This window comes from Peromyscus eremicus, chromosome 5 (genome assembly GCF_949786415.1).
Source record: "Peromyscus eremicus chromosome 5, PerEre_H2_v1, whole genome shotgun sequence".
Lineage (NCBI taxonomy): Eukaryota > Metazoa > Chordata > Mammalia > Rodentia > Cricetidae > Peromyscus > Peromyscus eremicus.
Genome location: NC_081420.1, coordinates 76198499 through 76224985, shown reverse-complemented (window position 1 = coordinate 76224985; position 26487 = coordinate 76198499). Strand labels below are relative to the sequence as shown.

Here is a 26487-nt window from a genome sequence, read left to right as displayed (position 1 = left end):
ACACACACACACTTGTTACAACGTAAGAATAGGCTACAAACCCAAGATGGAAAAAGTCAAGAAAATAAGGGTTGTTACTTGCTGTTTCAGGCAGGTTGTTGTGAAGTAATGTGTGCCTCTTTATAGAGCTTAAAAAGATGCTTCCCACCACACTTAGTAGAGTAGATGTTAAATGAACTGTCTGAGGTAGAAAACTCAAGATTGCTTATTGATTTCAGCACATGGAATTCTCCTTGCCGAACCTCTACACATGAGGATGCCTTTCTATTGAAACTAGGAGTCCTCTGCCATCATTATGCCACCTTTGCCTAGGTTGGAAACTTCCAGTGCCACAGGATACTGTGTGTCAAGCTGAGTCTGGAACACAGCTCTCCGGGACCTTCCTTCCCAGTCTTGCTATCCCTAAGGATCACATGGGAGCCTTGTAGACCAACATCTATATGTTCTCTGCCTGTTTTGTACCTTTCTACCTCTGTCACTCATGATATATGGCCTTGAGAGTCCCCTTCCTGTCCCCACCCTTGGCAGTTCTCCAAGATGTGCCAAAATGAGATGAACCATGCTTCTGAAAGCTCTACTGGGCTTGCCTAATTAAGGTAACTCAAATACAGGCCCTGCAAATGCCATCCCAGGGGCTGGAGAGACAGCTCAGTGCTTACGAGCATATACTGCTCATGTAGAGGACCTGAGTTTGGTGCCTAGCACCCACATCAGTTGGCTCTCAACTGCTTGTGAGTCTAGATCCAGGGGGAATTGGCCATGTCTGGCATCCTCCTGTGCACATACCACATAGAAACACACCCATATGCATAGTTACATACAAATAAATATGAAAAGCAAAATGAAACACAGTACACCTGTCCTAAGATTCTACAAGGCTGCTTCTTGAAGAGTCACAAAGCAGAACAGCCTGGGGCACTGGGAAACACTGTCTGTCACCTGCTCACTTTCGCTTGGTCAGCAGTTCCTAACTGAGCTATCTGGCCACCAATTTCCCACTTGACTACACCCACGAACTCCACAGGGGAAGTTTTGAGAGCATCTTTCTCTCTACACTCATCTCCCTTTTCCTCATTTTGTTTTAATTCATCTGTTTACTCACTAAATAATTGTCGGCTACCTACAAGATGTAAAAAAGGAAAAACAAAACAAAACACTTGACTTCTGTGTTCGAGCTTTGAGAGATGCTTAAAATCCATTGGTGGAATTCTACAGTGACAGCATCCATTATACTTCCTCCCATGATATCACCAGAGAGGTATCCATGTGGGACCAAGAAGGCTCAGGGGGCAGAAGGCAGCTTCACTCAAGGGGTGACCCAGAAGCAGAGCACAGGACTGAGTGTGCAAGGGCTCAGTTAGGTGCTAGCCCTGGAGTGGCCCATGGAGCCTAACATCGACTGAGGACAGAAAAGGTCCAGTGACAGAGTGGGCCACCGAGAGCTGACGATGATTCTTGAGGCTGTTGGGAGTCACTGAAGCCAGTGTCAGAGCTGTCCCCAGCCTCCTGGGATCAACATGTGGAGAGTGTGGTCTCAGGGTCCATAATCAAGGCAGTTCCTACAGCCCTGCTGGAGGCCAAGTGGGTGGCTGTTGCTGTGTGAGTTCATTCTGTGGTTCCCTGCCCTGGTGACCATAAATATGTGGTTCCCCACTGCCAATGCTTAGGTTTGATAAGTGGCTGGAGTAATTCCAGCATGGAAGAAAATACTCTAGGTCTGACCAGTTTATTAGAAAGGACACAATTCAGGAACAGGCAAGTAGAAGAGGTATGCAGAGTTAGGACTGGGGTGGCAATGAAAAGCTCCACACCTTCTCCTGCACGTGACCCTGCAGCATGTGACGTCCTAGAGGACATTCAAACATCTAATCATAGCAGCCTGTAAGTCTCCAAAGACATGTGCACAACACACATGTACACACATACATGTGTACACACATGCATACATTCACATGTATACATGCGCATACACATGCACACTATACATGCATACAGAGGCACACACATCCACACACAAGCACACATGCACATACCTCTAGGACCTGTCTCCTTCCCAATTGTCTAGCATGGTGCCATGTTTCTCTCAGAGGTTGACTGGATTAAGGATTTTTGCCCTCATTGGTCGGGGAAAGATAATCACTGACCACAAACTACACTAACTTCCAAGAGTTTGAGCACAATCATTTGTTTTCATTGGGAAACTGCTCACTGGAGGTAATAATTCATGCAGGATTTCTAATGATTTTCTGTTGAGCCTCAGCACTTTCTAGTGACTCATTTTGAGGAGCTGGCAACCGTAGCTTCGTTAGGTTGAGCAAGACTTGACATTACTATCCCTAAAAGTGGCTGGACTCTTGAGGGAAGCATTTTATAAAATGACCTTGACTCTAAAGCCCTGTCTTTTAGTGCATGGCCATCTCAGGCACAGAGAAAGCAGGCTGCTCGTGCCAGGGAATCCCTGGAGCAGCCCTGGAGCAGGACTAGGAACTTAGAATTTAGAGCTGTTCACTCTAGAACGTGGCTGGACTGGCTGTTTTTGTGTCAACTTGACACAAGCCAGAGTCATCAGAGAGGAAGGAGCTTCAGTTGAGGAAATGTCCCCATGAAATCCAGCAGTAAGGCATTTTTCTCAGTGATCAGTGGGGGAGGGTTCATCCCACTGCGGGTGGTGCCATCCCTGGGCTGGTGGTCCTGGGTTCTATAAGAAAGCAGGCTGAGTGAGCCATGGGAAGCAAGCCAGTAAGCAGCCCCCCTCCATGGCCTCTGCTTCAGTTTCTGCCCCCAGGATCCTACCTTGTTTGAGTTCTGTCTTGACTCCCTTCAATGAAAGATCAGTGCTGTGGAAGTATAAGTCAAATAAACCCTTTCCTCCCCCACTCGCTTTTTGGTCACGGTGTTTCATCACAGCAATAAAAACCATAACTAAGACAACGGTTCTAGAATTTGGCTCTGGGCTGGGATGACTGAGGAGGAGCTGGGCACACCTCTGCTGCCCATGCTGGTCTCCCATGAGTCTAACAGTCCAGTGTCTCCACGTCATCTCTGGAGTGGGAACATGACTGAGTGCTGCCCACTGTGCAGCTCAGAGCTTCTCCCGGCCAAATAAAGCCAAGGACTGGGTTTCAGCAATAGGCTAGCATTTTCTGGATATCCAGATGAAAGAAAACATAGCTTGTAGTCATCCTAGATGACACCTAATTGGAGACACTGTTTCCTTTCCCCACCTTCTACGGCTGAAAAAAAAAAATCCCACTAATCTCATGACAGAAACGGTGTTACTGACCAAAAACAGCCCCAATCCCAACAACCCCAGTGCAGCAAGGCCCCGGCCTGCTGTGTTCAGAAACCAAGTCTGTTCCTAATTAATGGAGGAAATGAGGCTTATGTGAAACTGACATCCCCAAACACAATCTATTCTCCAACGCACCCCTATTATTCTGACAAAATGCACTCATTCCTGCAGCTGAAATATTAAGTGTTGATCTTTAGTTACCTTAGCTTAAAAACATCTAACGGCAGGTGGGGAGTGCCTATTTAAGTCAAAATCAACCCTCACAAAATTACACTCATAAAGCTTTCAGCAATGATGTATTTCAAAGGGAAACTGAAATGTGCCGCAGCTAAATGAGATAATCATTATGTAAGCCAGCATTACGCTGAGAATGTTTTTTTCTAAGGATTAATTTTAGCATAATTGATTTCTTTCCTTTCAAACCAATAAGAACAGACGGTTTGGGGTAGAATATTCAATGTTGCCTGCACGCAGGAGCGGCTACGTCTTTCACCTGGAGGTGGGGTTTCCTTTGCGTCTATGGTCTCCTACCTACCTCAGAATCGGCTTTATTGAGCTATTGTAATTTGCATATGCTAAAACTCACCCAGTGCAAACATAAATAGTTCAGAGGTTTGGGAAATGTACTGCCCTTGTATAGTCCCTGCATCCTGCTCCGCCAAACACTCTGCTTTTCATCTTTGTTCACATTGTACATCTAACTGAGTGGAGTCCACTGCATGGGTAGACCTGTCTCTTCCATCACTGGCAATGGACATTTGGGCTAAGTCTGGATGGGCTGTCCTGACTGCTATGGGCATTGTAATACAATCCTTCCGCTATCTTGGCTGGATCTCATGGAGGGGGTTTGAACTTCACTAGATGGGTAATTTTCCAGAGGGGTTGTGGCATTTTAAATTCCCACCAGCCATATGCAAATGGTTTGGTTGCTTTAGACCCTGGCCAACATTTGGTGTTACCAAGTATCCAAAGGTTTACCCATTTTGTTGGGTGTATGGTGGCAGCATATTGTGGTTAACCTAACCTTATGGTTTAGAAGACAGTTTCTAGTCTCCTCCATACTTAGCACACATGCACACACGTTTTAGCAGCTTTATTGACACAGTTCATGCAGTACAGTGACCCATTTGTAATGTAGTGATATGGGTTAGTACAGAGTTGCCCAAATAGCACCACAATCTAGAACATTCGTTATTCCCCAAGGAAACCTGTACCCACAGGAATTAATCACCATCTTTCCCTGCTTCCAGTCTAAGGCAGCCGCAGATCCTTCTCTCTGCCTAGATTTCCTTACTTTTGGACATGTCACACGTGGAGTCAGAGAATGTAGTCTTCTGTTGGTGATGTCATTCACTTTGCACAGGTTCAATCATTTTCAAGGTTCATTCAGCCCATTGCACGTGTTACAATCTCATCCCTTTTCATGGTCAATATTTTATTGTATGTACATAATACATTTTGTTAACTAGATGACTCAGTTTTACCCCCAATTTTTTAGCTATAATTGTTAGCATTCATGTGTAGGTTTATTGTGTGGACATGCTTTGATTTCTTATGAGTATATGCTATATACATGTATGTTCTGCAAATATTTTACCCAGTCTGACTTTTAGTTTTCTCAATAGCATTTAAGGCAAAAGCTTTTATTCTGCTTTGTTTTTCTTATCTAGGATTCTTTCTAACTCAAGGTCACACAGGAATTCTCATTCTTTTAAAGGCTTAGCCCTTACAGTCAGGCTTATCACCAATTTTCATCAGTTTCTGGACATGCTGTGAGGAGCACATTCGTTTCCTGAGGACTTAATGCCAGAGTCACTGTTTTGTTTTTTTGATAGTGGCTTGCTATGTAGCCCAAGCTGGCCTCAAACTCATGTTTCTCTCCTCCAGCCTCCTGGGTGGGTGCTGGGACTGCAGGAACGGACCACATACCGGCAGGCCCAGCATCACGTTTTAAACAACATTTCTCCACTACACTGTCTTGTCACCTTTGACAAAACCCGGTTGTCAGTGTACGTGGGTCCTGGGTGTTAACTCCATTTTCCTCATCTATAGCCATTCTCATGCTCATAAACTGTTTTGAATATTGTAGCTTTATAAAACTACAAACTCCAAGCCCTCCAAATTTGTTCTTTTCAAAATGATTTTCTGAGTCCTTTGTTCTTCCACAAAATTAAAACAGCATTGTGTCAATAGTTGGATAAAACTTTTTCCTTAATACGCTTTCATCTTCTAACTCATAAGCGTGGAATTTCATTTTCTTTGTATTTTTAATTATTTCATCAATATTTTGGAGTTTTCAGTGCACAGGTTTTGTATTTGGTTAAATCATCACCAAATATTTTAGTTTTTATGGTACCATGTCTAGGTGTAAATTCCCACATCTAGGACTATTTAGTAGAATATGAATGAATTTCTCATGGCTTCTTGCCTTTCCTTTCCAAATTCCTTGTTTCCTAGTAGACAACTGGGCTGCCTGGAGACAACAAGCTCTTGCAGTCTGTATGTAAAGGACACAACCCCGCGTGAGGTTTAGCGAGCATGAGAGTGGCATTGGGGTCTTGCTCCTCATCCACACGAAGGTGTGTTTCTTTCACACTGTGGGTTTTACTTGTGAAGGTTTTGAAGATGCCAATTATTACAGTGGTCACCTCCCATTTCTAACTGCTGGTAATTTGTAACTTGGTGTTAAGTTTTGTCCATGTTTTTCCTACCCCTACGAAGATAAACACATAGTCCCACTCCGTCAATCTTACTGTTAATGGGAGTTACACTACGTGGCTTTTGGATGCTTCACAAATCCTGATGTTCTAGGGCAAATCCCATTTAATCACAATATATTTTCCTTTTGATAAAGTGTTCAAAGTAAGTTTCTAACATTCAGTTAGGTCTTTGCATCTTTTTTTGGAGAACTTAAGTCTGTAGCTCTTGATTTGAAATACCATTGTTGGTTATCTGAGCTTCACAGGCACTTGAGGAAGGAGATGACCTGTGAAGAATTGTTACAAACTTCTTAAATGTATGAAAGAATTCACCAGTGGCACCATCTGGTCTGAATTTCCTCTGGAGGGAGGTTTTTAGCTATCAATTTGATTTTTTTAATATCACTTAGGTTATTTATGAATGAGCTTTGGTAATTAGGGCCTTCTAAGAAGGGTGTCACTTTCATCTAAGCTGTCAGATATCTAGATACGGAGTTATTACTTCCTTATCTTCCTCTGTAGGGTCTGGAGACTGCCTCATTTCTTTTTCAAGATTGGCAATTTATGTCTCTTCTGTCTTCCTTGGTCTGTATGGCTAGAAATCTGTCTTTTCAAAGGCTGACTTGGTTTACACAGCTTTTTATCTTTGTTTTCTCTTTTCCTTATTATTGGCTCTCTCCTGCTTTGTTCATGTTTTTTCCTTTGATGGTTTGAGGTGGAAGCTTAGACGAGTGAGTCCTTTATTCCTTCCTGTTGTCAGCATTTAACACTGTGCATTTTCTTGCATATATCACTTTAACTTTATGCTACAAGTTTTGACATAAGATATCATCATTTAAGAATCATGTTTCCCATCAGTAACAACTTGATATGGCTTTGTAATAATTTGGGAGATCTTAAAAATGCATTTATTACTGGCTTATAGTTTAAACATTTATATGAGTGTGTGTGTGTGTGTGTGTGTGTGTGTGTGCGTGTGTGCGCGTGCATGTGCACATGGCATACATATGGTGTTCAGAGGACATTATTTTCCTTCCACTGTGGGTACTGGGGATGGAACTCAGGTCACCAGGAGTTCTTGGCAAGTGCTTTTGACCCCCTGAGTAGTTAGGGGAACCTTCTGTTCCAATCGTCTCAAATGTGAGAGTTCTATTGGGCCCTATAATGTTTTTTACCCATAAATGGCCCAGGTGTTATTGGGGTGAATTTTTCTTCTCTGAGCAGAGGTGCTTCTGAAGGTCTGATGTTCTGAGACAGAGTTAATACATGATCATCCTAATACAGCTTTCCAATGATCTCAGGTGAAAGCCATGAGATTTCTCTGTCAACTTTACCACTTTCAAAGTACTTTACCCCCAAGGCTGTCTTTTAAGTTTGCATTGAGATTGAGGAAAATCCTATGTCTCCCTCCACCTTCAACTCTGTCAGGTTGTGTATTGTTTTAGGGGTATTTTTTATTCCTCTTGTCTGGGGCTGGGCCTAAGTTTCTATGTGGCCAGGAGAATCCATTTCAACATGAAATGTGAAGCAGGATGGGCAGAGGCATGAACCTTGAAGCCAGACAGGCCTGTGTGCAGAGCCTCATTCTACTTATTGTGCATGTGGTCACGGGCATATGGCTTTTCTGTGTATTTTTAAGGCTCAATGGAAAAATACTCTTGATAAAGGCAGCAAGGCAGATGCATCTGAGGGCATGGCTGCTGCTTTTTCACACTGAGGGAGCAGTGGGAAGAACTGCTCCTTGATAATGCCTAGTTACGACTTCCTCACCGGCCCTTTAGCCACATGGGTAATGCACTGTCCTCTCCAAGCTTTACCTTCATGACTACTGGACACCCCCTCAGAACGGCAACCTAGTATTTAATAACCTTTTACAGTATGTTTGTTTATGGGGTTTGGTGTTAGGGACAAAGGAAATCAGGCAGCCTGATGACAAAGGACATGGGAAGTAGGGCCCTGGCACAGGAAGATGGGGAGCACATGGGGAATGTGCAGCTTTGACACGGGAAGTTACTTCAGAATTGGGTCTATCAAGTTTGAGGTAGTCCCACCCTCAGCTTCCAACGTCTGTACCATGCACCATGAAACTGAGCACCAGAAAGACACCTAGAAATAAGCTTTCCACAGATCATAACAGAGCATCTGAAAAGGCAGTAATTAGTTTTATCTCCTATGCTGAGTGCCTAATAACTCAAATAAGCCCACTGGCAGCTTATGGGAATCATTTACCATATGGATTCTCAGATGTGAGTACGGCCGGGCTCTATCAACGTGCAGCCTCTACACCATCCAATGAACAGCTGCTGTAGCAACTAGTGAGAGGCAGTCTGCTGGGCAGTGGGCACCTGGGGGTGACCGTGACAGAGGGAAGGGACACCAGGGACAGTACAGGAGCTGATGAGGAGGGTACAAAACCCAGCAGAGTGCAAGCAAAAGGCATCTAAACTCAGACATCCCTGAAGTACCCTAAGGGTAAGGCCTCCTGGGATGTGGGTGGAGGGTTCCAGAAGAAGGGGTGACCCCTGCAGAGGGCTTCCCCGGGGCCATTTCCCCACAGGAAAAGGCAAACTTCATGCTAAATGTCTAACATACTTAGTGTCAACAAACTCAGCTCAAGATGAATGAAGCTCTGGGATGCAATGCCCATTTCATAGACAATTTTCCAAAGAAAATCTTGACAATGATCCAAAGAATGAGAGCAGGTCAGGCTTGTTGATGCATTTTATTGTGAGCTGGGGAGTCTGGTAAAAAACTAGAAAATGACCATGGTGTAACAAGGAACTTAAAAGGAAGAGTCGGATCGGTAGCTTACATACATGGATACAGGAACAAATTGGCACAACATGTTAAACATTGTTCCCAACACTGTTTACAGAAGGCAATTCTAATTTGGCTTGCTAAGGGAATGAGTTATGGCTGGGCTAACTCTTAACAGAAGAACTGCAGAGCATCATGCTATGAGTCACACAGTGAGTTTCAAAGTGTAAGAGTTTCATATTAAAAACTGGGTAAAGGGAGAATGACTTGATTGTAGTTGTAAAACTAATACATTCCCATTTAAACTCTGCTCTACAGCCCAAGGCGAGTATAAATGTTAACAGAACACTGTTAAATCAAATCCCAATGCACGAGAACCAATTGCATCTCTACTTTAAATCTTATCAACTTTCCAAAATTTCATACTAAAATATATTATTGTATTAATACAAACTACAGTATTATACACTACACTGTGTAATAAATAAAGAAATATAAAAATAAGACACATAAATATAAAAGTTTTCTAAAACTAAAAGTACGTGTCAGTAAGAAGGGTATTAATACTGCCAGGCTTGAAGACGTACAGTACAAAATGTTGCACAGATCTATAAACTAAAAGAAAGAAAATAATACTGATAGGTAAAAATCAGCTAATGTTGTTCATCAACTGGGTCCGTAATAACTAACATTTGGAAACGGTTGTGAGCCAAATTACCAATGGCTTATCCATGTCTGACACGCAAGTACATGGATGAAGTAGTTTAGAGAATTTCCCTTTTGTTTCTGTAGAGATTTCTGAAAGTCAATCAACGTAAAATGAATACTGAGGAACCAAAGTATGAAATGTCCCAGTGCTTCAGTTTCTCTGACAGTCAGTGGTTTTGAGTTTTATTTGGGAATTTTGAAACATCAAACAAATCAACAAATGCTAGTTATTGTAGGCCACACACTGAATGAAGGCAGTTAGAGCCTTGAAATACTGGGAATGGCACTTACAGCACACAGGTCTTGCTTAAGGCCAAAGGAGACCCAACGCTTGCTTCCTAGAGATCCTTCATAGTTGCTCCCACGTACGCAAACACAATCACCAACACTGATTCTGCCGACCTGCCGTCCTCTCAACACTGTTCGTCCCTGCAGTCAGAACTCAACGACAACCTTTGAACTCCATTTCAAATCACATGAGTAAGAAACTTCAGTTCTTCTCTCGGCTGCTTCCTTAAGGCTAGCAATACATGTTAAATGACAACATGGCGTCTAACGTAGAGGTCCTACCTCCTGACTGACTTGGTAACAGGTAGTCAGCACGGTTGGAACTGCTTTCTACTGCTCTGTGAAGGGAATTCTGTAGTGCAGAAGTTCTCACATTTTAAAAAAACATAATAAAATACTGAAGCGGATTTAGCATATGTTTACCAATAAAAAATTATAAAATTTCTCCCATTGTACAGCTTAAGAATGAACCAACGTAAGAGTGATAATACTGATAACATGCCAGATGCTCATCCAGCTTCCTGTAACCTGCTAAGAAACCTCTGTTCTCTGAGTCATTAAAGTTTTCTAATCTGCTTCATGTTACAAACTTGTTCCTAACTTTGAAAACTGCATGAAAAATTACTAGGTCTGAGGTTCAGGCACACCCGGATTTTTTTTTTTTTTTGTATTTTGTTTTTTTTTTTTTCAGTTCTGACATTACACAGTAGTGAGCAGGAACCACAGCACAGGGGCCGTGTTTCCATGAAAAGCGTGGGTAATATAGAGCAAATTTCATTACCAAGTAGAATTTCCTTCTAGAACTCCTAGGCTTCATTTGTCTTCTCTTCCGACAGTTGCTCGCTACTCTCGCTCGCCTTCTGTTCTAAGCTGCCTGCCTGCTGGGCAGCTCCATCCTCCATTGCACCCTCAGTCTTGGCTGCTGCCTCATGCTCAGCTTCATCCTCTTCCTCCTCCTCTTCCTCCTCTTCTTCCTCCTCTTCCTCCTCCTCCTCCTCACCCTGTGGGTTTTCACATTCCTTTTCTTCCTGCAATTCTTCCATCTCTTTATCCTCCTCCTCTTCTTCCTCCTTTTCACTGTCTTCATCCTCTTCCCTTGTCAAACTTTCTCTCTCATCTGAGTCAGCCTGGGAGGGAGATGCCCGGGCACCAACATGCTCATTCATCAGGACTTCCGGCCCAGCCTCTTCCTGCTCCTGCTCCGTGCTCTCTCTCTCTTCAGCCTCTCTCTTGCAGTAGGAGTAGCGGTGATTCATGTGCTGAGAATAGGATCCCGAGTGTGAGAAGCGCTTTCCACACTTGTCACATTGATAGGGCTTTTCTCCAGAATGTAATCGCATGTGTTCAATCAAATGATGTTTGTGTTTAAATGCCTTTTTACAGATTCCACACTCATGAGGTCTTTTACCTGTAAGGTTAGAACACAGATATGAAACAAAACAGTGGCATAAGGAAATAAAAGAGCTTGTGAGCATTAAGGGACATTCAGGTGTGGAAAGGGGACAGTTACAGTTTCATGCTTAAGAAACTAGCAGGTCCCCAACTGTACTTATAACACTATGGCTTATCTTTAATATGTGAAAATTCAAGGCTACACACTGTACTTTGTAGAGGAGGTCAGTGGGAATTACATAAGGCTGAAATGCCAAAAATACATTCATCAGGACCCATGGCAGAACATTAAGTGAGGCTCTCATGAGCCATGGGTGGTAAGCACCGGAGGCTGGAAATCCCTGTTTCCAATGGCATTTTAATGTCTCATATATTTCTTCACTTATGACAAAATTCACATAAATATACAGTTTATGTACTGAAGTTCTTTAGAAATTGTAATATCTAAGATTGCTTTGACCCCAGGAAGCTGGCTTTTGCCTAGAGGCCATCTTGCTCCTGGTGAGTGGGCGTGAGCTGGAGCACCACTGCAGACATGGACAGCAGCAGCTGGCCCGTAACAGGGCCTGGCCATAACAACGCCAATGTCACGAGGCAGTCAGCCCCTCAAATGCAGAAATGACTTGATATCTCTTCGCAAACTAGGACGTAATTTTAATTTTGCTATTTGCCAGTATTTAACTTTTTTTTAAAGAATCAGGACATTTTCTAATTCTCTCAGTGAAAATAACTATAGAGGGCCGTGGTCCAAAGCCTTGTTAGAGGCCCAGGTTTTCCTACCTGGTGCTACCTTTTAACTCCAACAACTGCCAAGGTGTCAGTCACACTGCAACATACAGATGGAAAAAGAAAGAACACGTCTCTGTGTTTCTTCTCACAGTTGATAAGCACATGAGAGGCATGTATGTAGATACTAGCTGAAACAGCTGATAAGGGCCAGGGAAAAAGGCTGGGGATTAGAGTTTAAGATCAAACCAGTCCTTCACCCAGCCATCTTGTTGGAGAGAAACTGGCTGGCTGTGCAGTTTTATCAGCTAGGAGTCTGATAGTTTATATCAGGATTCTGTGAGTTTGCTGAAAGCAATTCAAGCTGGAGGTCAGTCATGGAGGGAGTTCTCGGGCCACAGGGGTCTGCACATACTTCTTAACTGGATTTCCCGGGCTTCAGAGATACACGTACTGAAATTGACCAGTGTGGCTCTGGAGAGAGTGAACTGGGAAGGCCAGACTGGCAAGGGGTTTCTGTAAAAAGCCCTTTAGGGAAGCGTCTTGGGATTGGCTGGCCTTTGTACTTACTGCAATCACTCAAATTTATCATTGGCTGGAGCAGAAAAGCATCCTTGGGCAACAAGCAAGTGAGGGATGTGACTGAGAGGGATAAAACATCAGCTAGGATGCTGGATTTCGATTTTTACCTTTTATCTTCTTCAATCACTAAAAATGAAAAGTCCATTCTTGGCTCACAGGCATTAGAGAGCTGAGTGGAGCCTTGTGTGGTCTGTAAGACACTGTTTGCCAGTCCCTAGATGAGCCCAGGGCTTGGGTATTTTGTGCAGAATTACAGAATCTCAGAGCTGAAGGGATCTTAAAATCAAGTTCAGCCTCTTATGCAGAAGTTCTTTCTAAAAAGCAAAGATCTTAATTTAAAAACCTTCAGGTGGTCAGGAGGCAAGCCTTTAGCCAGGATGGCTGGCGCTCCCGGAACAGCTGCCCCCTGAAGCTGGGCCCTCTCCCAGTCACCTCAGCCCACTGTCCCCACAGTTACCACGGCAGAAGCTGAACTGAACCTTGTGCTTGTGTCCACTGACATACATACCTGTGTGTTCATATTTGTGTCTCAACAGTGAGCTACTCTTCTGAAATATCTTGTCACACAGGTCACACGCATACATTCCATTCTCTGTCTTCCGAGTTTTCTTTTTGGGTGGTGTAGAGTCAGAGTCGTTCTGGTCCTCCACGGTGGAGACTCCTTCTGAGCTAGTGTCTTGCCTTTCATCCTGAGGGGGAGAAAAAAAGATTAAATTTCAAATTAAAAGACACACAAGAGATAGGGTCAGTGAGACGGCTCAGCAGGTAAAGGCACTTGTCACCAAGGCTGATGACCCAAGTTGGATCCCTGGGATCCACAAGGAGGAAGGAGAGAACTGGATTCCACAGGTGTCCTCTGACCGCTATGTCTGAGTAGTGGCATGTGAAGCTCTGCCCTCCACTGTCCATAAATAAATAAGTGTAGGAAAATCAGACAATGCACGGGAGGTGAGCCTCATGTTAGAGGGTGGCTTCCCTCACGCTGACCACAGGAAGGACATACTACAGTGACACGGCAGATGGGCTCCCGGGTCACTGGGAGACAGAAGTGGGACTGGGGACAGCACAGGAACAATCATGGTGAAAACATTTCTTCAACTGGAAAGAAGGACAGTAACCACAGTTACTTGGTTCCGGCAAATTATGAATTTACAGCAATTTTGCAGAAAGGTTTAATCACGGAGCTTGCGAATTCATCATTTACAACTTCATCATTTACCATACTTTTCATAAAAGATTCTGGGTTTCACTACGTAAATATTAAGACACAGTGTTTAGAAAATGTCTTTAAACTGCACCCTCCACTCTGGGGGTTCACACCAGCTGTCTTGGTCTGACGGACAGGTTTGCTTTAGTTCACATTTTCTCTGGAATGAGGAGGAGCAGTGTGAGAAGGTCTGTGATTTTTAAATAGTAGTAGCTGCCTGTCAAAAAGAACCCTTACAATTCTCCTAGAATGAACAAAAGACAACACAGTACCTCAGACAGTTTCAGGGAAGCCGTTTTAGGAGGAAGGCACTCTTCTCAATGGAATAACCCTGCAGAGAGCCTGTTGCAGACTTAGGTCAGCTAAGATTTGTGTTTTTCCTAGAGTCTCCCAGAGTGCTGCCTTAACCCACTGATGTCCTGAAAACAGCCCTTTGCCTGTCTCTGTGGCCGCTGGTGCAGAAGTGAGTCCCCTTCACAGCTCTCTGACACAGTCAAACAGTCATCTGAAATGGTCAAAGCTCCGTTTTCTTTAAATTCCAATGTGTCAAGAAGGGCTGGAAGATGGCTAAGTGGGGAGGATGCTTGCTATACGAGCATAAGGACTTGAGTTCAGATCCCAGCACACATGTAAAAGCCAGGCATGTGTGATGCTCATCTGTAATCCCAGCACTGGGGTATATGTGAATGTGTAGACAAGCAGATAGTGGAGACTCACTGCTAGCCAGTCTAGACAAAATGGTAGGCTCCAGGTGCAGTGAGAGAACCTGTCTCAAACTTTAGAGTGACTGAGGAAGACAGTCATTGTCAATCCCTGGCCTCTACATGCACACTCATGGGTAGACACACCTGTACATACAGAAGTATACATTACACACACACACACACACACACACACACACACACACACACACTAGTGTTTTTATACACCAGAAATCTAGTGTCATTGGTTCCGTGGACATTTTCTTCAGGAGTTACTACAGTTCTGGGGAAGCCCAAGGGCAGCAATATTGAAGGGCACCGCAGGCAGCAGGTGCATCTGAGCAGGATCCGGAAGTAAGTGCAGCGGTACTCGTAAGATAAAACAGCCACCTCTGGTATCTTATTCAGTTAAAGAAACTGATGAAAAAGTGGTGACATCAAGGCTAGTGACATGACTGCACAGATTTCGAGAAACATACAGCCATACAGTAGAGTTCTAACCAAAACCAAAACCAATCAAGCAAAGCAAAACCCCTCTAAAGAGGGGAATGCACACCCAGGCCGCAGCCGTACCCCACCATAATTATGACCAAACACTCAATTCACAACCCACAAATGCATGAGCTAAGTTCCCAGCATACTCTGTTTCATCAAAACCTCTTAACAAAGGCGTTGGCACACGCTGCACCAGCAAAGCCTTCCTGGTGTTTTATGGTAGATGGGAACACAATTGTTTACTAATGATCACAAGCAAAGTAGAAACTTACCAATATGACCAATATGAGAAGTTACTAGAAAACCAGAAACCTAATCAATGAGTATTACAACTTTTCTCTTAGGCTTCTAAGTTCAAGTATGTCCCCAGCTGAAGTGTATGTACTGTTTTTCAGAGGAGAAGACACTTTCAACTATAGTTGATGCCTCCACCTCAGATTAGTAGGCAAAGGAAGGCATCCTGCCACACAAGGAAAGCAAACTGGTTAAGTTCCTTTTAAACGTAACAATTGTACCAATCTGGTTAACTCTACAGCGGATGGAGGTTACCTCACTAGAAGAAGTTAGCTAGTACTTTACTAACCTGGTTTCCGTTTGGCTGGATTACCTTCACTGGTGGTTCCTGCATTGCAGGGCCGACTGTAGCCGAGTATGTATAAGCCACCTGGGGAATCAGAATAGTCTGCTTGTTGGCAGCGAGTGCACGTAAGCAGGGAACACTGTTCTGGTCGGCAATGGCCACGATTGTGGGTAACTGGGCAGTGACTGTAGGAATAGCAATATTTATGGGGTTGGCACTTGGTGGGATTACATTTACAACTGGTTCTGAGTCTGTAACACAGCTGTCCTTTTGTGGCTCCTTTTTTGCACAAGACAAGTTCAAGGGTTCTTCCTGGACAGAATAAACACTGTTCTGGTAAACACTACTGATAGTCGACCTTTCCAGTAACTCTCCCTGTTGCTTTGGTAGTGAGAGGTCAAGAGGTTCTACTTGGGGCTCCTCCTGGGCACCGTCTGCTACGCCAGAGTAACCCTGCAGGTTCCTGGCCGAGGAAAGGTTTAGAGGTGAAGGGGATGATGTGCAACTTCTGGAACCATTAATGGCTGATCCTACTGGCAAAACCGGGGAGCTAGTCATCTTGAGAGGACTCTGTCCACTTGTGCTGTCTTCCTGGGGCTCACTTCCATCTGCAGGTTGAGGCTGTTCATCGTTCTTTGCAGGGATGTTGACTGTGCCTGTTTCTGGAGAAGGTGGTTCAGGAGACTGGCCCGGAATCTGTCCAGCTTGCATCTTCTCAAACCACTTTTTAACTACATCTAGTGGTAAGTTCACAGAATCGGCGATCTTTGAGAGCTCTTCTGCGCTTGGCTGTGCGTTCAGAGCATAGTAAGCTTTTAAGAGCGACAGGAGGTTCTTTAAAGGTGGCTGACTGGGAGACAAATCGCCATCTCTGGCTGATGAAGCAGAGGACTCTGGCTTCTCGGCTTCTGGGGCAGGGGGTGGAGGCTGGGCAGGGTGCTCTGGGTTATAGTGCTTTAGTTCTGGAAGTGCATTGAGGTCTCCTGGGCAATCATCACACAGAAGGCAAGTGCTATCATCCACAGCCCCATCAAAGCTTTTGTCCTTCTCTGACTTAACAGTAAGATCTTCTGGTAACTTCTCACTTTTGCAGCTGTTTGTAGGGGCTGGGTTTTCTTTCTTTAAATTCTGAGGAACAACCTGAAGTTGGCTAGGCTGCTCAAGACTGTAGTTGATGATAATTTTGGTGGTTCCATCTTGATCAACTAAAGGAAGACTGATGGCGGAAATCACAGAGTGGCCACCCTGTTGGATGGATGAAGCACTGACTGCTTCTTGCTCTTTGGATGCAAGACTGGCTTGATTATTCTCCAAAACTTGCCGTATTACGTTACCATCTACCGCCACTTTAAGTACATTCTGAATGTCACTTAAATTGATACTTATGGGAGACACCAAACCAACCGTTGGCAGAACAACGGCTTGCACCACGCCCTGAGGAGAACTGGTTGCCTGCAATTGGCCACCACCGCTGAAAACCCCGTTTTGTAAAGGGGTTGAACAGTTGATTCCTGAAGCAACCACTATGGGTTTGAACTCATAATCCACAGGTTCAGTTTTGATTTGGTTTACAGAAAGCGGTTCTTGAAGGGGTTTATTCTCTATCTTCTGTCGTAGCTGTGGGCGTGTGGGGCTGCCTGGCGACGCCGAAAGAGATGGCGAGGAACACTGTGATGTTTTGAGTCCTGATCTGGGCCTCCCATTCACGGGCATCAAGCTAATACACTTCTTACTGCTTATGTGTGAGCTATAGGAACCAGAATGGGAAAAACGTTTCTTGCAGTTTGGGCATTCATATGGCTTCTCTCCTAAACAACAAAATAGATTCAGTGAGTTGTACATTTCCACACTGCCACACAATAAGACATAGCAATTTAAAAAAAACAGGACTCCCCTGTGTGCCCATGACACTATTTATTTACAGTATTATTTCAAGTTCAAAAGCTACAGAAATGTTAAAAACATGTGAAGTAGAACCTTCCTCTGAATGGTGTGCTAGCCAAGCAGGGACCCTTCTTAACATGTGCACAGCATTCCTGCCATGCTCTGTAACTTCCAATAATGCTCAAATATCAAAAAGAATCGGTCTACTCTTTTGAGTAACTTTTTCTTATCCCATTTCATCAATCTGTGTAATGTTGAGACTTCACATAAGCATCTGTAGAAAAAATTAATGTTAGAGGAAAGAAAAATAAATGTAATCTCCCCTCAGACTTAACAAGCATGTGTGTCCTTGATTGATAAAAATTCCCACGTCCTTACAGCTCCATTGGAAAAATCTTTCCCTTATGAGGAGGAAACCCTTAATAGAAGCATTTGTAACCACCAACTTTCCCCCAGAGACCAGGCTCTCTTGTAGGGACTGGGAACCAAGGCATCAGCTTAATTTCTCATGCTAGTGGGTATGGTAAAACTTTGTTTTTATGTTCAAACAGATTAATTTGGTTAAATCCAACACTTGTGTGAACTGGCAGGAAAAGCAGTGTGACGTTAGAGACGCCCACAATGGTGGAAGCCTCCCCTGAAATGCTGTCTAGAGTCGCCAGAACATAAGACATCCTTTCTCTCTGGCCATCAGATACCCTTTAGGAGAAAATTTTGAGAAGTACTGAGATAAAGGCAATATTGTCACATGAGTCTAATTTAAAATTTTTGATTCCAACTCAGTTACAGTCGATTAGCTGCCTAGTAAGGGGAATTCTCTGGGTCTCACTAGCCATTGTCTCTTACACCTATGGGGTGGGTCACATGGATACTCTTACACCATTGAAGACTCGTGGTTCCTTAGGAAACGTGACAATGCTGATCTCTAGTGAGTGTTACAGCAGAATGTAACACTTCTGTTCCCTCAAGTTAAAGGAAAGCACTGAGGAAGTCGGTGTAATGCTGCTGCTGCTGCTGCTGCTGTGGGGTCGAGGCTGAGAGGCTGAGGAGGTGAACCCACCTTCTCAGCAATGTGCTTATCTGAAGGACCAGATGCTAGAACTTCCAGGGATCTAAGAAGCCTCTGCCTAGAACTCCTTCAATAGGGTGTGTTTGCATATTTGATTATCATTTTCTGCTTAAACTGTTTAGCACAAGGCAGGTGACTCCTGCAGGACCCCCCGGGGAAGACAGCCAGGCTCTTTGCCACAGAATGGGTTCAGATTCTGACTCCAGCATATACCACTTCTTCAATCTTTCCGAACCTCGGTGCTTTGGCATGTGAGTAGACACACATTCCCACTGGGTTGCTGTGAAGGTCATGAGATTATATACAACACTTCAGCATGCTCCCTAAAAACTGCAGTGTTTCCTTTACAAAGCAATTTTACCAAGGGACAGGCTGAGCCAGAGCTGCTGGTTCTTACGCCCAGGCCTTTCCCTGCTTTCTCTTCTGACACTACACATAGCAAGGCTAATCTTTTTTTTTTTTTTTTTTTTTTTAAAACAAAAACAAAAACAAGCAAACCTTCCAATCCACTACATGCTATCTTCAGTTTCCCTGTAAAATGAGGAAATCAGGACCCTTTACAAGCTTTCTCAGGACAGGGTTCTCAGGACCCTTCCCTGCTTCCTATCCTACCTCTGGATGTGCTCCAGTTTATCCAAATGTTGCCAACAGGCTGCCTGGAATAGGAGTCAGCGCTCAGAACGCCTTCAGATGGAAGTCTACAGTGACCGTGGGATAAAGGGTGTATGCCAATTCGGCTCTGTTTGACAAGGGGTCTGCTCTAGCTCATCTCTGTTCAGATGTCCATGACTGGATAATAATGAGGCACAGGAATATTTTCCTATTAGAGAGACAGGCAGACGGTGGGGGAAAATACTACAGGGGGTGAGGCCATGGCTTGAAGCTGCTGACAGAGCTCAGGTATGTCATGAATCAGCCAAGTGATCTTGGAGGAGTTAGTCAAGTATTATGAGCCTATGTGTCTTTATCAGAAAAGGTGGGGTGTAACAGAATCTACCTTATGGGGTTATTTGAGACCTACTGGAGTAAGTAAATGTCATCACCCCGATACTTCACTGCTGCCTGGAAGGATGTATACAGAGTAATTTTTCTAAGCTAAAGTTACTATGTTGGAAAACTGGTTTCTAATTTCAGAGCTTTATGTTTACAGCATGACCCAGTTTACCTTGGTTATAAGGTTTGCAACCAGCTCAGCCTGGAGTTGTCAGGAAGTGGTACTACTAAACTAGAGATACAAACTGAGGGTTTTTAAGGGCTAAGGAAGGGGGTGGTCACATCTTACATGAGAATGTGCAGTCTAGAATACTGAGTCCAGGTAATGAATATGCCAGTACTCTGGGGGAGGGGCTTGTACCCTGGGCAGGGGTGCTTTTGTCTTACCTGAATGGAGACATGGGAGCCTCAAGGGCACAGCTCAGCTCCTAACACAGCATATTTGCCCATTAATGCACACAGATCTGCCCATTAATGCACATGACTCTGCCCACTAATGCACACAGATCTGCCCATTAATGCACATGACTCTGCCCATCAATGCACACGGATCTGCCCATTAATGCACACGGATCTGCCCATTAATGCACACGGATCTGCCCATTAATGCACATGGATCTGCCCATTGCTAGACATGATCTGCCCACTAATGCACATGGATCTGCCCAGGGTTCATAGTGAAAGCTTTATGGTGATAAGAACAGAGTAACAATCCAGGTCATTTTAGGGAGTGTAATTTTGGACTCTGATCCTCAACAAAATTTAAAAGCTAAAGAAAAAAATAACTAAGAAAAAAATCACTATATATGTTTTCTGAGGAGTGTGCAGTTCATTCATTATTAGGCACTCTGAACAATGAGTGATTTTTCAAGACACCTTAGAGAAGAACTTGAGTTTTGGGTTTGTTTGTTTTTAAGTTTTAATCCATTATTGCCTGTATTTTTGTAAAATCTAAAAGAAAATAAAGGGTCCAGTGAGATGATTCAGTGGATATAAGTTCTTCCCACCAAGCCTGATGATTGGAGTTTGATTCTTGAGACCATATGGTAGAGGGAGAGTTCTAACTCCTGCAAACTATGCTCTGACCCGCACAGGTGTGTATTGTGGCACACACATGCATACACACGCACACACAAAGCAAATAGTTAGAAATAATGAAACTGTCACAGCAGTGGTCTGAAAGCAGCTGCTCAGTCTCTTTCACAGTCTCAGTTTCTGTGTCATCTGTTGGAGAGCCCAGGAACAGGAGGCTGGCAGTGTGTGCAGGCCCTGGCTGACACCTGGAGAAGCCCTGCTCCAGTCTTCCTTTGGCATAAACCAGACTTTCAAAGTGCTGTATATTGGGCTGTATCCAAGTGACCACCCTGGAGAGACATGTTCCTAAATCACACTTGGGTGAAATATCAGTAGCCTCTACTGAAGAATCTGATTTAAAAATAGAAACTCTATCAAGTTTTCCTATAGCACTTCAAAATAATTCTGATGATGAAATAAATCATACTTTGTTCTTTTTAAACTTCTTTTTAAGACTGATTTATTTTTATGTGCACTGGAGTTCTGCCTGCATGTGTGTCTGTGTGAGGGTGTCAGATCCCCTGGAACTGGAGTTACACACAGTTGTGAGCTGCCATGTAGGTGCTGGGAATTGAACCCAGGTCCTCCGGAAGAGCAGGCAGTGCTCTTAACCATTGAGCCATCTCTCCACTCCTCATATTTTGTTCTTTATGATGCTCTAAGGAACACTTTCCATCAACCAAGTGTCAGGATGACTAGTCCCATTTTACTCAAGTATTTCCAAATTTGTATTACTTGCTGTGTTAAATGTACGCATGCCTCATATCAGAGAAGTTGAAGAATGAGACACAAATACATGATGTGTGGAGAGTGGCATGAAGGGAGAATTTTGTGCTTTCTGAATTGGCCTGAACTGAGCTTTTAAGCATCAGCACACTGTCTGATTATCAAGCTCTTGACCATATAAACTCATTTCCTCATTTCTTGATTGTGGTAGTTTGAATATCATCAGCCACCTTTCCAGCACCACGTCTGCCTGCATGCCGCCATGTTCCACCATGATGAAAATGGACTGAACCTCTGAAACTGTAAGCTGCCTCCTCAATGAAATGTTTTTCCTTTATAAGAGTTGCGGTGGTCATGGTGTCTCTTTACAGCAATAGAAACCCTGACAAGGACACTGATTAAGATGGGGTTTTGATCACCACGCAGGATTTCTCCATTAAATTTCAATGTCTTATTTCTAGACCAGTGTTTTGATCTTTGGAATAAGCTATGCATCCCAACTTATTCCATGAAGAAAGATGATAAATGCTAATGTAAGACTACAGCATAAATCTTATTCAGGTTTTGGCTTATTTTTGTTCTTTAACCCTAATCTCAGCACTTATAAACCCTGTGTTTAGCTAACATTTCAAATCATCTCTAGTAAGAAGGAAGACTATTATCAGTGAGCACTTTCAGTCACACAGGGGCTAAGGAATAGTACACTGTACATTAGCACACTGTGCAGGCTGCAGGAGATAACCTGTACGTTCTAGAAACATTAATAATATGTGAAGATAAATAAAAGTTCCCTTTAAGGATCTTGGTTTGAGCATTTTCACGGGATGACTTTGGCATATATATCACTGAGGGTTAATTTAATGGTTGATACAATGAAAGTTCCAGAAATGGAATTCCAAAAGATACAGAACTACCACTGCTCACAAAGCCACCCGACAACTGCCTGGAGATTCATCAGTGCATTAACCATCATGAGGCCGACAATACCAAACACCACGTTCTCACACTCATTGGTTGATGGTTTTGTCACTCAACTTACTTAAATAAAAAACATATCCGAGTTTAATCAAAAGAACCGATCTGACAGTGTGATGTGGGATTGCTCAATTTTCTTTATAAGCTTTTGTCATTAAATCTAGAAAGCAATGCAAGCTGATATGGAATAGAATGGTACAGACTCTGGAGATACATTTTTCTTTTAAATTCTCACTTATGCTACAATTCTCCCTCTTTGTGTTGCGTTAGCTCTCTGGGTCCAGACCACCTCTCCATGATTTTATTCAGTTCCTTTTTCACTTTTCTCATGTAAAGGCTATCTTCACTTGTACTATATTCATGTGGGAACATGGAGTTTGCTGTAGTATGTACTTCAGAGGTTAGATACTACTACAATATCATTCAAACGAAAGCCAGCAAGTAATCCTTACACATGTGGACCTGTCATGATAGACTTACTCATGAGCACAGACGGCATGGTTGCACAGGATGCAGGAAGAAGGCACATACTCACCACTGTGAATCCGTAAGTGCTCTTTTAGGTGGTGTTTGTATTTGAAAGCTTTTCCACATTCAGTGCACTTGAATTTACGATTACCCCCAGACTGCGTCACGTGTCTCTGCAAGAAAGAATTGGTGTTTTATGTCTCACATTCCAGGTGAGTTTGATGATTTCTTTGTCTGTTAGAGGCCTGAAATTGTAGCAGTCACAAATACAGAATATTTACCCAAAGTAGAGTGGTATATGTTTTACTAGGATCTAGGGATGGTCTTGTCTGCACTCTAATCTAGATAAAGAAGGCAGGATGTCTATAGAGATTTGCCAATAGAACAAGGACCTGACTGGAGTACCAGGCCCATTTCAGTAGGATGGCATAGCTCGTGTATGTTTGATGTTTCTAAAATGTGCCTTAATCCGAGGATTTTGAATATACTTTTAATTTTTTTCATTTTAGTTTTATTTGTATCAGCTTTATGTGCTCCCTGCTGTTAGGACTTTGTCCTCTTCCTTTTTGGGTCCTTATTATCTGGAATAGGGTCTGACATATAACAGAAATGGAAATATGTATCGAGCACATACCTCTCTAAGACATGGAAATGCTCATACCTTAGTCATAGTATGACTTCAAAGGCCTGAAAGACCAACATTCCTGAACGGTTTCCAAGACCCCTCAACCATCTTTTCTCACACTGCCCCCCAACCCTCATCACAGCTCCATTTAGTTCACACCCACCAGAAAAATCCTCACAAAAGTGGTCATCATGGTCATTGCAGATTTTAAGAGTTTGTTTTTATAGAGTAATTTCAGCTTTGATGTCTGTCTACTCTTTGGCAAGGGTCTTCACTACTGAGCCAAGATGGTGGTAGTTGTTGCAGAGTAGGTCTACTTTCAAAAGTCACATGGACATCTCCTCTCTAAGCCTCGTCTATGCTGTGGCTGCACCAGCCTCTAATGCAAAGAGCACTCTATGGGGCTGTTCCCGGTAGGCCTCCTCAGCAAGGCCCAGGAGCAGGCGGCCATTTCCCCAGGAGCTCCTTCCAGGCTAGCCCCTCTTCCACTTTCAACGGCCCCTCTCAGACTGCACCATTAGGTCATCGCTGCAAACCCTGGTCCTCTCCTTCAGTACCACTCTCTCCTTATTACCAGGTTTTGTGAGTGATGTCAAAGTCCTGAGCAAACAGGTTGACTGTTTCTTTTTTCTGTTGACTTTTTTATAGAGGTTATCCTTCAACTGAGCAAAGGCATGAAGACTCCTGTGGGACAGGTGCCTTACGGAAGGCCCCTCCCCAGAGTTCTCACAAATTCCTAGGCGTGTGTTCATAATCCTGTGACGTGAGGAGCTGGACACGGGCTGAAACTCAGTTCGCCGCCACAGCACCGCTACACTGGTACTTGGTTACTGGCCACAGCACCCTGCTACCTGCTACGCTGGTACTTGGTTTGTAAAGAGTATATCAAACAGGTATTAGCTTGCTGGCCGGTAGCTGACAGTTCCCAACCAGGACATTGTAAAAAAAAAAAAAAAAAAAATTACTAATGCTGCTTTGATTTTAATCTTAACTAGAAAGCCAACACTTTAAATGTAATTTATCGTAAAAACACTCAGTTTATACTTCTAGAAAATGTGTACAGTGACAGAATTAGACTAAGCCATCCAAGTTGAGTCTTTGGGCTAAAAATTCTCAGACTTTATAGAGGAGGCAACTTCCTTTTCTACTGAAGACAAACCATAGTACCTTATACTTAGTAGTCACTACCTCCAGGAAAATTAAAAACTTGAAGCCTCCCCTTGATTTGGTTAGTGCCAAAGTCAAGTGGTTTAAAGACCAGTATTTCTTTTCCTACAGAAAACATGTTGCTAGAACATACCCTGTGGTCTCTCTGACTCAGAGGGATACTTGTTATGGTTTATGCAAAACAAGTTAGGATGGCAAGGCCCTTACCTGAGAAGAAAACTCACTAAGCACCCCTCTCACGTCTGTACGCCTGCACACAGGTGGCTTCCGCGCATGGTCTGTAAGTGCCCAAGGGCCGCCTTTCCCAAAGCCCCCAGGAGTGGGAGGGTGGCAGCCCTGCTTCTCTCACTTACTTGCTCTCTTCCTGACTTATGTGATGTCATGTGGCGCTCAAGCTGGGTCCTGTAGGCAAAGGTGTAACTGCACAGGGAACAGCTGAAATTGTCCTCGTTCTTCTCATGGCGGTACTTAATGTGTTCTTTCAGAGAGGTAAAGCGCTTGTAGCCTCTGTCACAATACGGGCAGGTGAGCAACTGGGAAAATGCATCTGGTGTTCCTGGGAAGGGAAGGGACATTGTAACTTAAAGCATCCAAGCAATATGGTCAGCTACCACCGAATCCCCGGGCCACACAGCGGTAGAGCCGCTCACTTTACATCTGCCCTCAAACGATGGACTTCCATTTATGAAGGAAAGAAATGTGGCAATAAATACAAGGTAAGTAGCTTGAAAGTTACACAGAAAGCAAATCATTAATTCAGCATTCACCCAGCTTTTGAATCCCCTGTTTCAGAACCATTTCTTCCCTTGGTGTGTGCGGCTAACTGAAGAGACACACGTGTAATTAGGATGGAGTCACACGGGTAAGCACACGCACACTGTGTGGGAGCTCCGTGCAGAGTCTGCTCATGACAATTCCATTGCTTACTTAGCATGAACTCCTTTTCACTTGAAAACGACACTGTAAGTTACTGCCATAAGTAAGTAGTACAGTTTCCAAGGTGCCCTGTAGTCAGGTGTGGTCACATGATTGAGTTCAGACCTTGGAGCACCATGACTGAGAATCCTAAATGGGAATACTCTGCCAATTAATACTACTCTGAGTAGTTTCCCATATTTTATTTTATTTTTTAAAAAGAAATTAGTTCATAAGTGACATCTTACTGTAAGTACACTCTCTACTTTTTTTAATTTTAAATTCTTCATAGAAATAGGCGACCTAAGGTAGTTTGATAATACTCTTTAGATGTTTTATTATACACACATACTGCTTTACTGGAGGTCCAGTCCATGTAAACTACACGTCTTACTTAAAGACAAGCCTGCAGATGAGAGACTGAACACCTGAACTCTAAATGACTAGTCAAGTATGTTGAAATATCTACAAATATGTGAGTAAAAATCAAATAACCAGAGCTCCAAAGTTCACCGAGGCATCTTTAGCTGCTAGCTAGCAAAGCACTTGATCTAGAGAGTTTGGTTAAGGATCATTCTAATATAGACTCTTCTTTTGGAGAAAACCATGTTATGTTTTGCACAGGCCAATGGGAAACCAGCATTTTGGGGCCTCCCCCTTGCCAGAACGCCTAGTGCACCTGACTGATTCTAGTAGTGATCATGCCAAAAGGCAAGATCTGCTGCTCGTGGTGTTTGCCGGCATGGCAATGGCCCATGGTTCCATTAACCGAACTGCTCTTCCCCAGCTGCCAGGGAGCTATGCGTGCTCATTATGTGCTACAGTTTGTCTTCAGGATTAGACTGTACAGTTAGTAAGCAAACTGTTAAGGACTGGGGAAAATGACAGAAGGTTATGCTATTTGAATAGCAACTTATTTTCATAAATCAGTATATTGGATTCTCTTAAACATGAAGTATGGATTTCTTCTTTTCAGTCGCTAGCAAAATACAGTAAAAAGTAAATGTGAATGTGTTTTAAGAATCATAGAATAAGAGCTAGGGTGGGTTGATCAAAACTATGAATGTATGAAAAAGCCTTGTGGAATCCTACTGCTTTATAAGCTACTTAATAAAAATATAATTTTAAAAAGGAGTCTGAATGGCGGTAGCCTGCCCAGGTGAA

The 26487-nt window shown here is 43.4% G+C and overlaps 1 protein-coding gene and 1 long non-coding RNA gene across 2 annotated transcripts in view; one reads left to right on the top strand and one right to left on the bottom strand.

The window, feature by feature from the left end:
- The first annotated feature begins 2545 nt into the window (after nt 1-2545).
- The window catches only part of LOC131911555 (uncharacterized), a 40901-nt gene continuing 16959 nt past the window's right edge, over nt 2546-26487 (top strand). Inside the window, exon 1 of the long non-coding RNA XR_009379394.1 lies at nt 2546-2615. This is a non-coding gene — a long non-coding RNA (uncharacterized LOC131911555). The remainder of the gene's footprint in view (nt 2616-26487) is intronic.
- Nucleotides 8695-26487, bottom strand: part of Zeb1 (zinc finger E-box binding homeobox 1) — a 173186-nt gene continuing 155393 nt past the window's right edge. Inside the window, exons 4-8 of the mRNA XM_059263734.1 lie at nt 24762-24964; nt 22684-22789; nt 15431-17235; nt 12953-13133; nt 8695-11152 (exon numbers count right to left, since the gene is read on the bottom strand). Of these exons, the coding sequence (XP_059119717.1) occupies nt 10551-11152; nt 12953-13133; nt 15431-17235; nt 22684-22789; nt 24762-24964 (2897 nt within the window). The 3' untranslated portion in view covers nt 8695-10550. The remainder of the gene's footprint in view (nt 11153-12952; nt 13134-15430; nt 17236-22683; nt 22790-24761; nt 24965-26487) is intronic.